The sequence below is a fragment of the Protobothrops mucrosquamatus genome, unplaced genomic scaffold, assembly GCF_001527695.2.
Source record: "Protobothrops mucrosquamatus isolate PMUCROS unplaced genomic scaffold, P.Mucros_1.0 scaffold728, whole genome shotgun sequence".
Lineage (NCBI taxonomy): Eukaryota > Metazoa > Chordata > Lepidosauria > Squamata > Viperidae > Protobothrops > Protobothrops mucrosquamatus.
Genome location: NW_015387004.1, coordinates 16230 through 32963, shown reverse-complemented (window position 1 = coordinate 32963; position 16734 = coordinate 16230). Strand labels below are relative to the sequence as shown.

General features: G+C 36.7%; 1 protein-coding gene across 1 annotated transcript in view; it reads left to right on the top strand.

The window, feature by feature from the left end:
• POLR3B (RNA polymerase III subunit B) overlaps nucleotides 1-16461 on the top strand; it is a 63522-nt gene extending 47061 nt beyond the window's left edge. The window contains exons 24-28 of the mRNA XM_015818359.1: nucleotides 1554-1657; nucleotides 2486-2652; nucleotides 4184-4297; nucleotides 5665-5838; nucleotides 15890-16461. Coding sequence (XP_015673845.1) covers nucleotides 1554-1657; nucleotides 2486-2652; nucleotides 4184-4297; nucleotides 5665-5838; nucleotides 15890-16019 — 689 coding nt within the window. The 3' untranslated portion in view covers nucleotides 16020-16461. The remainder of the gene's footprint in view (nucleotides 1-1553; nucleotides 1658-2485; nucleotides 2653-4183; nucleotides 4298-5664; nucleotides 5839-15889) is intronic.
• The last annotated feature ends 273 nt before the right edge of the window (nucleotides 16462-16734 follow it).

Sequence of the window (16734 nt, the reverse complement as noted above, 5' to 3'; positions counted from 1 at the left end):
AAGAGTTTTAACTTACTTCTGAAAATAAGAACTTTTAAAGATGTCTTATAAAAGTAGTGGTTTCTTTTCCCTGCGAGTCTTTCTAAATATTTTGTTTTAACGTCTAATCTCATTATGCTTTCTTTGTGTTTAACTTGTATTAAAATCTGTCAGCTATGACTGGTCTCATAAGCACAGTCAGCGGACCAGAATAAGTTAATTATTTACTTGTGTCACTAGTGCTCTTCATCTAATGAAATGCACAGCTGTGTTAGATCTGCAGTTGGACGTCTCGATTCCATTGTTATACAAGTCAGCAAAGGGTAGAAGCTGCTATGATGGAGAGGCCTCTGTTCTTTCTGCTGTTCTGCCTTTCTGTGTCGATTTCATGGATCTTTTATCATTCACTTTCACACAAAACAAACAACACAGTGGCTGTCTGCTATGGGAACCGTCTTGGCATATAAAAGGGTTTCAGTGCCTGAAGTAATTTTAAGTTAGCCCAGATTTAATTTTTGCCTTATAGGTGCCCTTTCAGCATAATAACACCAAGCAAGGTCCTAGTGAAGGGAAATTTGACCAAAACTGTGCAATCTGTGTATAAAAAAATTAAAAAATAGTCGGTATGTGAAGCAGGTGTTGAATACTTGATTTGAATACTTGATGTACATAAGAACCAATTATCATGGTAAACATTTCCTGTGTATCTGTATTTATATTTGTGTGTGTGTGTGTATAAACATATTTGATTTATATATGTGATACTTTGTTTGTTTGCTAGGAAATAGCCAGTTTCCTATCATGGACTATATGCATTTTCCCCAAGGCCAGTCATTTTTATACATTAACCATTTATCTATTTGTATTTATTAAATCTCAAGGAAGCCCAGTTGTTCATTTTGAAATGTGGGTTTCAACTGTTTTTGACAATTTGATCTTAACAAATAAAAGTGTGAATCACTATTTAATTATTATGAATTAAATTGGATGGACTGCATAGACAGGTTAAGGTATTAGAGTAGAACTGGATGGCCTTGGTTCCAAGTTCACTCTTAGGCATGGAAGCTCACTGGATATCTAAGAGCAGTCTCTGGTCTCAAACAAATCTACCTCCCAAGGTGGCTGTTGGGAGGTTAAAAATGAAGAGAAATAACCATGTAAACTGCCTTGAGGAAGAAAGACTATCAATCTAATCACTAAATAAACTCTTTAAAAATCTTGTTTCATTATATCTTCCCTACACCCTGTGAGCTTAGTTCCTTAGTTAGTGTTCTGAGCAAGCTCAGGATGACTATACTATCCTTCCTTTCCCTTCAAAAGTAAGGCAGTTGGTTGACTAAATTATTGTTAGTCAGCTCATTATGACTACTAAGTTTTCTCTAGGTTAGGACTTCATGCATGTAAGAATATTTTTGTAGGAAGCGTTTTAAAACTATTTTCTAACCTAAAACTTAACATTTGTCTAGTAATCATTTAGGAGAGGAATTGGACTACATAAAAACATAAAATATGCTATTGATCTGAGATATAGTACGGATTCTTTGCTTTTCTTTGAAAGATACACTTTGTTGTAGGAGTCTGTGGACTGATTGTACCTCAGGAAGACATGCCATTTTGTGATTCAGGAATCTGCCCTGATATCATTATGAATCCCCATGGCTTCCCATCACGTATGACGGTATGTAGTGGCATGCATTTCATTTTAATAGATTTTTGTAATGCTAAAATTTTATCTCTTTTTATAAATTTCTCTATTAGCAATGTCAATTCCCATATTCTACATTATGCTTCATAGAGTAGAACAAAGATACAGTCTATTACATATCTTGAAAGCTTGCGCTTTTTTACATGCTGAAAAAACTGGTTTGCCCAATAATATTTTCCAGGTTTATGCTTATCTGTTGGGGCCTTTATATTCATAAAACAGTAGGCAGATGCTTTAGTGGAAGAATCTGGTAAAAATGAATCTGTGTCTCTTTTAGTCACTGCCAGCATGATCAAACAGAAATGGACTTGATACTATATTATGTAGCCTTTGTTAATTGTCTTCTACCTGATTCAGTTTGTTGCTTATAAAACATTGGTTAAATGTTAGAGGGGACTTGATTGATCAACCCCAGTTTATAGTTTTGCTTTAGCTCACTGATTCTATGCTCCTTTTAAAAAAATGTTAAAGAGATATAGCTAATTGTACATCATCATCATAAACTTGAAGAAATACTGTAGCAAGCTCAGTTAGAAAAGAGACTTTCTTGGTTGCATTGCTCAAGGAGAATGGCTAAAGCCTTATGGAATTAGAATAAAAAAATGCAAGATGATCTATGCAAGATAGATCAGTTTGGTCTGCCAGTTTGGTCAGACAGAGAGTTCTGTCTGGCATTCACTAAAGGTACACCAAGATCTAAGATACCTTAAGTACAACACTTCTGTTCTTTGAATAGCAAATCTTCCTTTCCATATCACAGATTGCTTATGGTGAAACACTGTCTCGTCTTGTGTTGCACAGGTGGGAAAACTTATTGAACTTCTGGCAGGTAAAGCTGGAGTCCTAGATGGCAGATTTCATTATGGAACGGCATTCGGTGGCAGTAAAGTTAAAGATGTATGTGAAGATCTTGTTCGTTATGGCTATAACTATTTGGGGAAGGATTATGTAACATCTGGCATCACAGGGTAAGAATATCCTAAAAGGGTACTGGGAAATATAGCATCTCCAGTTTTTAATGCAGCTTCATGTGTTGAAGATACATGTAATGATAATATGTACTAAATTTTATATGAATTATTTCAAAGGGTTTTTTTAACCCCTTATCTCCAACTAATCCTGTAAAACAAAATCAACTTTTCCTTGTTGGGAAGTCTTATTTGCTACTAATATTTTGCTAATGATGTGTTCAAGGCCCTTGGCAGACATTTTGTGTGCTCTTAATAGTTTAGTAGCCTTCTATTCTATAAAGTCATATAAAATATAGTATTGGAGGCAGGTGTTAATCAACTGGGGCTTTTTTCCTCTGGAGCTTTTGTCAATTATTGAATCAGTCTGGCAGAGCTGACTGATCTCTGAGATTCCTGCTGTTTTGATTAAACTATCTTTGGAGATGTGTTCTTCAAAGGAATATGAGATGACTTAAGAATAGGATAGAGCCATATGACAATGTTTATTTATCTTAATTCTGATTTTCAATTTCTTATTCCCTCCTATTTCAAAACCAAGATATCATTGACAGTAACTTATTCCACTGACTTATTTAAGATTTTTTTTATCTTAAATCAAATTTGATTTAAGGAAAATAAACTGTTTTTATTTTTAAAAAAGCTGACATGATTTTCCAGATCCAATGCATCAGGATGTTAAATCTTACTTCAACATATTTAATGAACGTCTGTAATTTGTCTTCATTTATTAAAAACTGCTTGTTCTCCCTCTTAGCAATTTTCAGTCCCCAGCAACAGGTGGCTTCCTTTTAGTTTAAACAAAATTCTATTTTAAGGTCTTAAGCTACATTTTTGTGTGATTCCTACCATAGAACGGTGTCACTGATTTGCAGCAATATTGATCAGGAGTTTGAACACTAGATGCTTCCCTCTGAGCTCAGGTTGTCCATCCTGTGTTATACTTCTGTTTACAAGTCAGTAAAACACATCTTTTTTTAAAAAAAAATATTAAACTTTATAAGAAAATAGAAGAGTTGATGATCTCAAAAAGGGAGGGATGGAATTTGTACCACATCCCACAGTCGTGAGGAGAAAGAGGAGGGGCAATTGAATTTGTCCCCATTGTTGCTTCTGCTGTTCCTCTTAGCACTGTTTGCTGTTATTCCTACTACGTTTCTCCACTTCTTTTTACTTCTGGTGGCCCCATTTTCAGGCCCTCCACCTTGGTAGGTATGCTAAAAGTCCTTTTCAGGAATTTCCTTCGTGTAAAAAAAAAAAAAAAGAACTGAACTAGTTTTTTTTTTCAGATAACAATACAGTATTCACCTTTTACCAGATACTTGTTTTTTCTCTCAATTGAGTGACTTGGCTAAGATGTAATGAAGAAAAAAAACCAAGTTGCCTACTATGCAGTTTTTTCATATGTAACACCATTATTCTGGATGCTGGTTATATGAAAGTTGTGTATTTTTGTAAAATTTTGCAATTCTGATATGTACTGTATATTTTTACAGTTCATTTTTCTGCTTTTATTTAATCTCCTTCTCAGGGAACCCTTAGAAGCCTATATCTATTTTGGCCCTGTATATTATCAGAAACTGAAGCACATGGTGCTGGATAAGATGCATGCAAGAGCTAGAGGACCCAGAGCAGTTCTTACCAGGTATGAAGGAAACAAAGACACAAATGTACAAAATGAATCATATTTAAGGATGTAAAGAAAGCCACTGAATTGAGATGGCTACTATTTTTCAGCTGTTAATACCAGTCCACATTTTTCGCATATATTCCAAATTGTTTTCAATGATATTTTACATTGGTGGTGGTTACTATTATTTGTTAGATTCATATCTTCCACTTAAGCTTAATTCCAGTTTTCCCCAGAGAAAACGTCTGAAAAAAGAAGGTCTCAGAGTGAGTATAATTGACCAAGCGCCATCCAGAGAGCTTCAGAGTGAGGTTGGACTTGAAGTTGGTTCTCCCCACTCTTAAAAAACTAAAACATTACACTGTAGTCTAGTTCCCTTTAAATAATATATATGCTGAATGAATATTTGCAATAAATAATGCAGAAGATAGTATTCTGTTTTGCATTATATAGAGGAGATCAGGTACTTCTTCTATTTCTACTGCTGGATCCTTAGCTAATTGAAGGAAAGACACAATTTATACAGGTAGTCCTCAACCTATGACCACAATTGAGCCCAAAATTTCTCTGGCTAAGTGAGGTTTGTTCTGTTTTACAATCTTTTTGCTGCTTTTCTTAAGCAAATCACTGCAGTTGTTAAATGAATAATGTGGTCATTAACCAAATCTGGCTTCCCCTATTGACTTTGCTTGTCAGAAGCCAGGAGAGAGAGAGAGAGGGAGAGGGAGGAGAGAGAGAGGGAGGAGAGAGAGGGAGGGAGGAATGAGAGAGAGAGAGAGAGAGAGAGAGAGAGAGAGAGAGAGAGAGAGAGAGAGAGAGAGAGAGAATACATAACGGAAGGAGGAAGCTTTAGAGTTCACAGAGTTAATACTGTATGGAACAAAATTGTGACTGAATCTGGATGTTCTGCTTTGGATACCATGGAGCAATGAGAGATTGAAAATATCTGTGAGAACACAAGCCAGCTCATCTGTGCATTCCCTAAGAATATGTCCAGGGATATTATCTGGGCCTGCTGCTTTCCGAATGTTAACTTTCTGCAGTGTTTTCTGGACAGAGGTGACATCAAAGCTAAGCACTTGCTCATCAGGATGGGACACAACTTTCCTAGCAGGAGTGCTATTTGATGCCTCAAATCTTCCAAAAAATGCCCTTGCATTGACTGTCATAACTGCATGCCAGTTGCCAAGCACCCAAATTCTGATCACATGGCCATGGGTCATAAGTGTGAAAACCAGTCGTAACTTATTTCACTGCCGTTGTAACTTCAAACAGTCACTAAAAAAAATGGTCGTAAGTCAAGCATTACCTGTATACACTATTACTGAATCATAACTGCATATGCAAGTAGAAATAATAATTACAAACCTCTTGATTTAAAGGCAGCCCACTGAAGGCCGATCCCGTGATGGGGGACTGCGTCTGGGAGAAATGGAAAGAGACTGCTTGATAGGTTATGGAGCCAGCATGCTCTTATTGGAGAGGCTTATGATTTCAAGTGACGCATTTGAAGTAGATGTATGCGGTCAGTGTGGATTACTGGGCTACTCTGGCTGGTAAGTAGAAGTTTGTTTGATAGTGTATTGTCTTGTTCCTCATTCATAGCGTGTGGATGCATGTCTGTAGGATGCACATAACATCATAATAATTTGATATTTGGTGCAGGAAGTAGTTGGGAATTGGAGTTTCCCAAGGCAGGAATGCTGAAAATATAAACAACCACTTACAATGGAAGTCCCAGAAGACCCTGCAGAAGCTGCTATCACAACAGCAATGGTAGTCTGGCATCGAGCATTAGCCTTACTGCCTGAAAAATATGTGGACTGTTAAGCATATTTCTAACCTTCTTAGAGACTAAATAATTGTCCCATCACTGAGCCAGAGTGGGTTTCTTTATAAGCTTTGTGGTTAGGGGATAAGCAAATGGATAGTTCTCTAACTGACCCAGGCTGATCCTTACTTGGATAACTGCTAAATTCATGGCTCATCAGAAGGTTAATTTGGAGGATGCTGTCTTCCAAGTGACACCTGTGAGATCCATCAACTCTGGCATGGCAAGCATTAACTGCAGGAGTACACTGCAGGGTTCCAAGTCCTGGTACAAAGTAAGAGTAAGGTTCTGGGTACTGGATGGAATGAGAGTAGTTTAAAGAATGAGTGCAGTGAGTTATGAATTATGTGACAGGAACAGCTGAAGTCTGCCTAGAAACTTAAGGAGTTATGGGCTTGGGCAGATGAAAAGACATCACTATTCACTCCTTACTCCTGGTGGCCGGCAGAACTCCATTCTTTGTACATGAAGAGTAGCACAATTACACATTGACCATTTGCTTACTATGGAGAGTTTGGTATTCAACAGAAGTACTCAGATAAGACAGTCTCCTCCCAAGACATCAACACAACACCAAAATTGTGGGACAGTTTGCCAGCAAATGCCCTGTCTCCTCTTGAGCAAAATACATGCCAGGAAATGGTGGTTATTGTCATCAAGAGCTCCTAAGGAGAGATGACAAGAAATGAAGCAGAGTGTAACTCACCAATATTTAGGCATTCTGATAGTGCTGAAAATCCAAACTGGTTTCAGAATCCTGATACAGACTGGATATTTCTAAAGTTCAGTCATTGAGTGCATAGAACCACCGACATTCCCTCCAGGCCAAATGAAACTTGTTTTTGTCAGTAGTCCTAGGTATGGCGTTAGTTTCAAGCTCACAACCCACATATTTATGGGAACATCACAGCAATCACTTTTGTCTCCCCTGGCTATATCCTCCGCCAGACAGTGCAAAACAAAATGCCAGGCAATTACAGGTTTGAAAGGCTTTACTACCATGTTATAAACTTCCTGATAACAGCTGGTAATTGAGTGATTTGCCAGAGCCCAATGTCTTGCCTTCAAATTTGAGTTGTCAGCAGGACAAAGGCAGAGGTTGAAATACAAATGTTGTCTGTTACAGTCCAGGGTATGAACACCAGAGAATTCAACCAGCCAATTGAAATGTCAAGCCAAGGATTTAAATGCAGGGCAAGGAACAAGACTAGCAGGAACCCAGGACTGAAGTCAGAAAGTTATTTCAACAGAGGAGAAGGGCCTGGAGGTGCTGATTAGCTTAATTAGAGGTGTTGCTACTCACCTCAGGTGGTATGTTGATCTCTGTGTCTCAGCCTTCATTGCTGCTGCTAGGTTCTTGGACTAGTCTAGTGTCCTGCCAAAATCTAGCTCCTCATTATGTAAGTTTGATTTCACCTGCTTAGACTCTGTGACTACAGGTGTCTGATTGACTGCTGACACTTCAGTCTGTCAGGTCTGCCTCTTCCACTTCTGATTTAAGGATTCAGTTGGAGATCATAACACAGGGGTGGGCAGTTAATTTTCCCAGGGGCTATATGATAAACCGGGACTGTTGTGGAGGGCTGAAAGAATAGGGTTATGAAGGTGCGTGGGCACACATACATAAATTGGGGAAAAAATAGCCACCTTCAAAATAAAAGCAATGCGGTTGTATTGTGTGCATGACCACACTTATTTATTTTTGATTTCTAATTTCTGATTTACCTCATTTGGGCCAGACAGGGATTGCCAAAAGGCCAGTTGTGGCCCAAGAGCCTTAAAAATGCCCAGGTATGCCCTAGCAGGATGCAAGAGCTATGGAATCACAACTTCATTCTTCATCACTCTTACCTTCGTGTCTTTAGAATATCTACTGCAGATGTATTTTGGAAATACATCTAATTCTCTGGACATCTTCCAATACTTAAAGAAAAAGCCTAAACTTGACAGAGATGGAAGAGTCCATTAGTTGAATGTAGGATTTATATACTATAAAGTGATTACTTGTATTGCCTGTGCTACAAATAGCTTTTTTTTTCCTGGAAAAGATAGGAGAAGTTAGATCAATGTTCTTTTCTATCTAAAATTGTATTTATTTATTTAAAGATCAGTGTAACTACCCTTCTTGGATATCATAACCCTGAGTGGTTTACAAAACATAATAAAGCAATAAAAAGCAATAAACCAACATAAAAACTCCCAGTGTTCTCATATCCAATAGACAACTTTCTTGGTTTCCAGCCACATACTCTCTCAGTATTTGTGGGAAAAGCCAGATCTTCAAGGCTTTTGGGAAGGGAAGGGTTCTGCGTGATCTTGAGCAAGAACGTTCCAGACAGCAGGGGCTACTTCCAGGAAGGCAGGCTGTCTAAGTGTCAAGGTTCCAACAGACAGAGGCAAATAAAGCAGAACTCCAAGGTTTCCACTTGATGGCAAGGGAAAATTCAGATTAGATCTCACGAAGAAGGTTGGTTTAATACAAATATATCTTTTGGTTGGAGGAAGAGGAGGGTGATGGATGTAAAATTTTGGATGTAGAAGGGGGAAAAAATTCCCAAGTAAAGTGTGGAATCAATTCTTCCTTACTGTTTCCACGATTCTTTTTTTATCTGCTTTTTACCAATAGATAGAAAGGGACTTTAAGGACAATTCTTTGCAGTAGGAAAGGACAATGTCTATGAAAAAAAAAGTGCTAAGAAGAGAAGCATCTGTAGCAAAAACTTTGAAGAACAGAGAATTCCTAGGCTCTTCATCTGAAAAGATATAATAGTTAGCTTGGGGAAAATAAGAACAGAGATATTAATATTCTTTTCATCCAATTCCATCAGGCTTCCTGAAAATAATACAAATAGTATACTTTATTATTTCATGTTGTTTCAAGGGAATTGAATAGAGAAGCACTGAGCTGTTATACAGCCCTCTAAGGCTGAAGCTTCAAGTGATACCATACTTTGGCTCCTCTTGCAGCTATACCCATGAAGATGTCAAATTTGGGATAGGAGAATCAGAAGCAGCTCTCTGGCCAGGGAAGCTGACAGGAGCTCTGCTTGTAGGAGAAAAATAAATTCTTCCCTTCTAAACGCCATCATTTCTAAACAGATCTTGTCAATTGGATTAAACTTTGGCCTGAGCCATGAAGATGCTCTCTTTCAATTTCTTCACCCTGTTTTTAGGACTGATGCCTGCCTGCTTCAACTGTCCCATTCCTTAGGCCCTTTTAAAATTAACGGTGTCCCATTGGTTGGTTCCACTGTCCCTCACTTAGCTATTACAGTGATATCTTGATACTCATCGTGAATTGGTTCCAGGAGGTGCAATGAGTAGCAAAAATGATGAGTACCAAACACATTTTTCCCATAAGGAATATATTGTGAGTCACAAAGCAGCTGACACCAACAAGTTCCATGAGTATCAAACAAATGAAGAGGACTGGGACAAAATTTTCACATCAAAATGCGTTGAGTACCAAATTTAATGACTTTCAGAGCAACTGAATATCAAGGTGCCACTGTATAGTGCCTTGTTCTCAGTTGAAAAAAATGAAGTCAGAGGAAAAGTCTCGTAATGAAATGAATCTCCTACTATAGGCAGTTGCCAAACCAGACTGAGTAATGGATGGCATGGCTGCTGACAAGCTTATTTTCTGCTTGGTTAAAAACCCATCTATTTATTTTGAGCCTGTTCGTAATGGATATAAAAGATTCAGGCTTATGGGAAACTGAAGATGGCAAAGAAACTATTATATAAGCTTTTACATAGTTCTATCCCATTAGCACCAATCTGAACAACCCACATTGTCCCATACAAGCATATTTAATATTTTAAAAGGACAATCACCTTCAAGTCAAACTTGACTCCTGGTGACTTCTTAGGCATATTAATGCAATTTTCTTGGTAATTGTATAGAAGTGGTTTCCCTTTGCTTATTCCATGATATTTTGAAATATTAATATAATCTGAAGATCAAGTGGTTTTGGGAAATCTAGATTTAGCTTCTAGCTAGGTTCAAACCTGCTTATCTTTTGGAAATCATGCAACTAAAATTAAAAAAAAGTTAACTGAACAGATTAAGTGTGCTTATCTTATGTAAAAGAAAACTGAAGAATTATTAAAAGAGATATGAGACATCATCAAATGAAAATACAAGTATATTCCTAGAATTTGAAAGGGGAAACATCGATTCAGAGTCAGGTATTATCATGGCAAAGAAATACCCAACATAAAAACCTTGGGCAACAAGAAAGATAAGTATTAATGCAGACTGCAAGAAACAAGGAAAGATGGTCTCAGTCAAAAATATTAACAAATGGAGGAACATTAGAAGAAAATAAAAATAAGTAATGTTTAAGAACTTTAAAGAAATCCTAGGAAATTTGATCATATAGCGGGGAGGTATACTCAAGAGTAATCTTGTGTGTGAGAGATAATAGAAGCAAACGAGATTAAACAATTGTGGAAATACCAGACAAAAAAAATCCGTCAATTATCCCTGGACCAACTAAATAGGTAGTAGAAACTCATGTGCTTTGGATATGCGATGGGAGAAGATCATGGATTTTTTGAGGGAAGTTTCAGGGAAGGAGGAGGCAACAGATTGGATTGATGGATGAAATCAAAGGAATTACAGGAAAGTGATACAAAAAAACTACAGATTGGAGCCAAGTCAAGATGGTGAATGTTCATCCCTGTGATCAATTGGACCTAACCCTACCTGCTGGCACTAATTAGCTCTTTTATAAAGCCTACGATCTTCAGTTCTGATTCTAGTTTTTATTTGTGATTGTGAGAAATAATTACTACAATGAGAAGTTGCATTGAATTAGGGAATAACAGTAAACATTGCATATGATATGTGTGTGTGTGTGTGTGTGTATGCATCACAGCACAAAATAACAATATCACAAAAGTTACACAATGAAAGTGAGACATAAAACTTCTCAATTTGCCCCTCTAAGGATGTGATTATGGTGAAAGAGATGAGTAGTAGAACTAAGGTAAAAAGAAGGTAATTGAAAGCCATAAAGGAGATGCTACATACAAATGCAGAAAAACTCTACCCACAGCTATGGTAATTTATTGCATGAAAGGATTGCATTTCAAACAGGGAAAACTAAAAAAATAATATCTTGGCATTCATTTTGTAGAACATTTAGAAAAGTTGTTTGCTGTGGTGAGTTACACTACGTAAATGTGGAAAACATGTTCAAAGGAAGTAATTCTGGTCTTACGCTATCTGATGGTGATCATAACCTATAATTGGGTTTGTTATCTAGTTATTAGGTGATTATGTGCTCTGTCTGTCAATAGTAGGAGCCAAGCAGCCCTTTAATGAGCAACACAATAGAAGCTAGGCAATTATAGCAACTCCAGACCTCTAAAAGGGCCTTTGCCAGTAAGTCCAGCTTTAGTGAGGAATTGCTGTATAAATTAGCATGCCTTGGAAAAACAGTAGGGAAGATAGAAAAGGAAAATATTGGATGGAGGGGTATAACCTGGAATTAGGAATCAGAAAAGTATTTCAAGTAAACTTGGTATTTGGTGCTTCCAGTAGTACTTGATTGAATGGCCCTCAGACTGAAACTGTTAAACAAATGGCATCACAATATTGAAAATTCAGCAAATGTTAAAATAGCTAAATTTAATTTTACTGCTAAATTACAAAAGAGAAGTTATTTCTAATGTTGAACTGCTTCTTCAACATATGTTCTTTATTCAGAGAATGCTTCTTTAAATACAGCAACCCATAGATAAACTCTTTATGCATGGAGATTCTGAATGCATTAGTTATTTGGTATATTACACCATAAGAGATTGAAACTGTATGCTCAGTCTAGAGCAGGGGTGGGGATCCTTGGCTCTTTTATGACTTGTGGACTTCAACTCCCAGAATTCCTGAGCCAGCATGGGAGTTGAAGTCCACAAGTCATAAAAGAGCCAAGGTTCCCCACCCCTAGTCTAGAGCTTATCAGATGTCTGCATGTATCATGGCAGTAATAGCAAAAGAATTGTAATGTATCAAGTGGAGTTCCAGTATTTCACTTACAGCGAATCTTTAAACATTACACAAATTGGGGTAGTGTCTTTTCAGATGTTGGATTCTTGTGTCATTTGAGCTAGGTTATTTTCCTGTGGACATTTCACTATCATCATTAACAATGCACTAAGAACCCAACAACTCCTAAAATTCCCAGTAAATCAGTTCAGTGCTGACTAAAGATTGGGTGCTATAGTCTATTCATGCAGAAGAGAGCAGGTTGAGGAAAGTTGTTTTATTGCAACCAAGCTTAATAACGCATGCTAAATAAACATTCTTCCTTTGCTCATTCCACTACCATTTCCTTCTTTCCTTGGCATATGCAAAACTTATATTTGGAACTCTTTGTGTTTGTGTTAAAGTATAAAATATAAAAAACATGCATATTTTATAAAACTTCAGAAACACATTTTATACTTTTTTATACTGCTTTACAGTTAAGTATAGAATAAAAATATAATTTTAGATGAACAATAGGTGTCAAGGGAATATCTCAGCCCTTTGTAGTCATCCAATATGCAAAATTTATTAGTAAGAATAATATATAGAAAGATCATCTTGAAATCTGTTCTACCATGAGCAAAAAAACCCCATAGTTTTGGGTCTCTTCATTTTCTAGAAAAGCAACAAAATGAATGCTTGTGGTAAAGGTGGTTCACATTTTTTTTAAAAAAGCTTCAGTTTATATTTGTTCTTGACAAGTATACTGGCAACATGTAAGTTAAGATTAAGCCATCTTATGTTGCAAGGCCTCGTGTGGTCCCCAACCCTTTGGGAGAAGGAGAACCTGCAACTATCTCTTATTGCCAAAGATTAATCACATAATTTCTGTTCATTTTGAAGTAGGAAAATGTTAAAAATTGTGGCTAGGTTATAACATGGGCTTAATGTAGTTTTAAGGAAGGACAAAACAAAAGAAAAGAAAAAAATCCAGAAAATCAGTTCTGTCCATTTTTCATCGCCCCACCTACAAAATATTACACAGGACCTCTGGTTATCAAGAGGGTAGTCATTCCTGTTCTACACAGAGTCGAAGCATTTTTACAACATCTCTTCACCAGCTCTTAATTGTTGGTTAATTTTGGTCTTGATTTCAAATTAAGTGTTTTTTACATTGTGTTTTGTATTTTAATAATTGTTAGCTGTATTGAAACATAGCCGTGTCATACCTCTAGGCAGTGCTCTTTGAGATTATTTTTTATATTGTCACTTTCAGGCATGCTTTCTTATTGTGCCACCCAAAGAGTAATTTTAATCTCGTTGTACACATTGGTGAATAACATTCAATAAATCTTTCTTCTCCCCTTAAAACTTAGTTTTGAAACTGTCCCTAAAAATGATGAGTGAAACCCTGGTGGATGAATTAGTGAGCTTTTTGGATAGGCATTATCGGGGGCGGGTGGGTTATTGTTATTGTTGATGGGTTTCAGAGTATTGTTCTTTCCTCTCTGCTCTAGCAAATACAGTTTGGGCCATTCATTGGTGCACAAATTAAGATTGAAGGGAAATCTCATTCTTCACCCCTAAATTGGAATACTATAATTAACATTTCTGTGCCACTGACTAAGAGTTTCCTTGGTAATGGAGAACTGCAGCTGAGGCTCTCACAGCACTTAAAGGGCGCCACCAATGTTAGCACATCCGTGTCCATTAAATGTTACCATAGGTTGATTAACAGTAGAAGTGAAGGGGGAGAAGTGAGTTCAACATTCAAAGTGGTCCATCCTAAAAGTTAGAATTGGCTAATTTCAACTAATATGTATTTAAATGTATAAAAACTGTAGTATCCTAAAAGGAATACCTTCAAAAAGATTTATTGCATCATAGACAGCATGATTTGATCCCAAATTGCCAATATACAGGAGAACTACCTCAACTATATACAACAACATGCAAGAGAACTACTTCAACACCTGAGATTATCAGATTTTTTTTTTCAAGCCACATCATGTCATAATGTCCATTATTGCAATATCCCTTTGGTCCATCAAGTCTTAAAACTCTTGCCTAAATTTTCTGAATGTCCTGGAATGTAATAGCATCTCTTCAAATTTTGGCATAAATTTAAAATGACGGAGTTACTGGAATGCGACCACTAAAGTTTATGATGACGACCTCAGAGTACAAAGATGCCCACAATCAATCCAAAAGTTAATCAGCCTTGACAGTACATCAATATCTAGTTTCTATTGTCTACTAATATTGTTTATTTATAGATGAACCTTCCTTTTTAATTTTTAACTTCTCATAATCTAAAATAATATAAAAACCTAAGTTTTGAATGAATCTCAGTAATTGCCCCAAGGCTGCTTTTTCCAAAAGGCAACTGGACTTTTTGGATTTTTTTCCTCTGGAAACATTTTGCTTCTCATCCAAGAATCATCTTCAGTTCTTGGATGAGAAGCAAAACGTTTTCAAAGCAAAAACCAAGAAAGTCAAGTTGACTTTTGGAAAAGGCACCTTTGAGACAACCATGACCTGGATGATTGAGAATCTCCATAGACATTTCACTAATAGCTGATTTTGTGTAATGTATTTATACAGATTGTGCATCATTATATCCCATTCTTACATTAACAGGATGTAGAATTTAATCTCACTTGCTATATATTTCAGCTTAGTTGCTGTGGCCATCAGAGAATACCTTAATTTGTTGTTGGGGATGGGGGAAAGTAGCTAGAATGTTTTGCTTTGAAGAATATGGGTGGCAGCATTTGGGGTGGAAAGCTTGAACTTCATATATTAAGTTGAACTAGTCCAATAAATAAGTATCTAGTTAACATAAATTGGTGTGCTCCTTTGTCTCCAATAATGGGTTTTAAGAGTGGAAGACTGCAAGGGCCAGGCAACTTTACTATGGCTAGCAACTGCCACCCTTTTTTCCAGCACTTAAGAACCACTGTAAGATCAAATAATTCATGATAGTATGTTTGAGGATTATGACTTTTGATGTGGGATTTTTGAGCAGGGACTAAGGGTTAATTTCATTTTTTAAGCCTAGAACTTAAAGCATAGGACATTATAGTAACCTTTTAGGCAGCAGAAAATTGTAATATTGAATTGGGGAGAAGATTCTGCAGGGCCATCTTGGGGAGCTAGACACCATTTTGTCTTTTTTTTTTAACCATAGAGTTGGAAGGGACTTTGGAGATTTTCTAGTCCAACCCTTACCCAGGGCAGGACTCCTTATTCTATCTCTGACAAATGGTTGTCCAATCTTTTCTTGAAAACCTCCAGCAATGGAGCACCCACAGCTTTGGGAGGCAAACTGTTCCATTGACTAATTGTTCACACAGTCATAATGTTCCATAGATAGTCTGTCCTCTGTGGCATGTAATATACATACAAACTTTAGCTCTGCTACTAAATTGTCTGCCCTGCAAAATATTTGCATAATTGTAGGTTTTTTAATGTAAATTCTAAGAAGAGACTCTTATTATTATTTAACAAGAGAGCCAGTTTGGAGAGCCAAGAATGAAAAGAGGTCTTTTATGGAATGGAGCCATAAAACCAAATTTCATTTGTTTAAACTTTTGTGGAAAATTCTTTTTACTTGTTGATTTATGGGTACATTTATTAAGGCCATTGTTCCCCATGTAACTTGCCTTTTATTGCTATTGTGCTGGGAATCATCGGACATAAAAAGAAGGTAATTTTAAGGAAATGTCAAATGGCTGTAGTGCTTGTGATGTGTTTGTATGATGTGTGAGGAAAATAACACCTGATTTTTTCTGTCTTTTAGGTGCCATTACTGCAAATCTTCATGCCATGTCTCCTCTCTGCGTATACCATATGCATGTAAGCTTCTCTTCCAAGAACTTCAATCTATGAACATTATACCCAGATTAAAATTGGCCAAGTACAATGAATAAACAAACGACAAGCAAAGAAAGAAGAAGCAGGCGGAAGTGTAATCCGAACAAGTTTAAGTGGAAGTGCTAAACCACATAGGCCACAAGTTCTTCTTGGTTTTCTTTTCCCTCTTTGGCTGGGAAACAGTCCTCAAGAGAATGTTAGAAGCTGTGTTTATCCGTGACAAACAGCTAGAGGTTTTCTATAGAAGATGAAAAAGGAAATAGATGCAGCATCATGGTATCCTTTGAATTGCATGGAAGCACTACAGATCAACCATTTGTAGCAGAACAAGCAACATAAATACAAACATATATAAATAAATAAACATTTGGAACAGCAATACCCTGTTAAAATAAGTGAAGTTTAAAGGACCAACTTTTGATATTTTGGTGACTGAAACGTAGTTTGTAATAAGTGGAAGTTCTTTTCCCATACCAAGTATAGTTTTTTTTTAATGTTATTCACTGAGATTGTAAATTAATAAAAACTTAAAAGATATTGTCTAATGTTGATTTTGGTGGCCAACTGTCTTATGTGTCTATGGTATAACAATATTACTAATAATAGTAAATAGGATTGAAGCAGCCATCTGTTGTAAAATAGGCTGCCCTTTCTTGTCTGTGGTTTATAGAATACATATTCGGAGATTCAAAGATATATAGTTGTAGAATTTTAATCCTAAAGGAATCCTAAGATAGCCTGAATCAGAGGGTGCTTCCAATTGCACTCGCA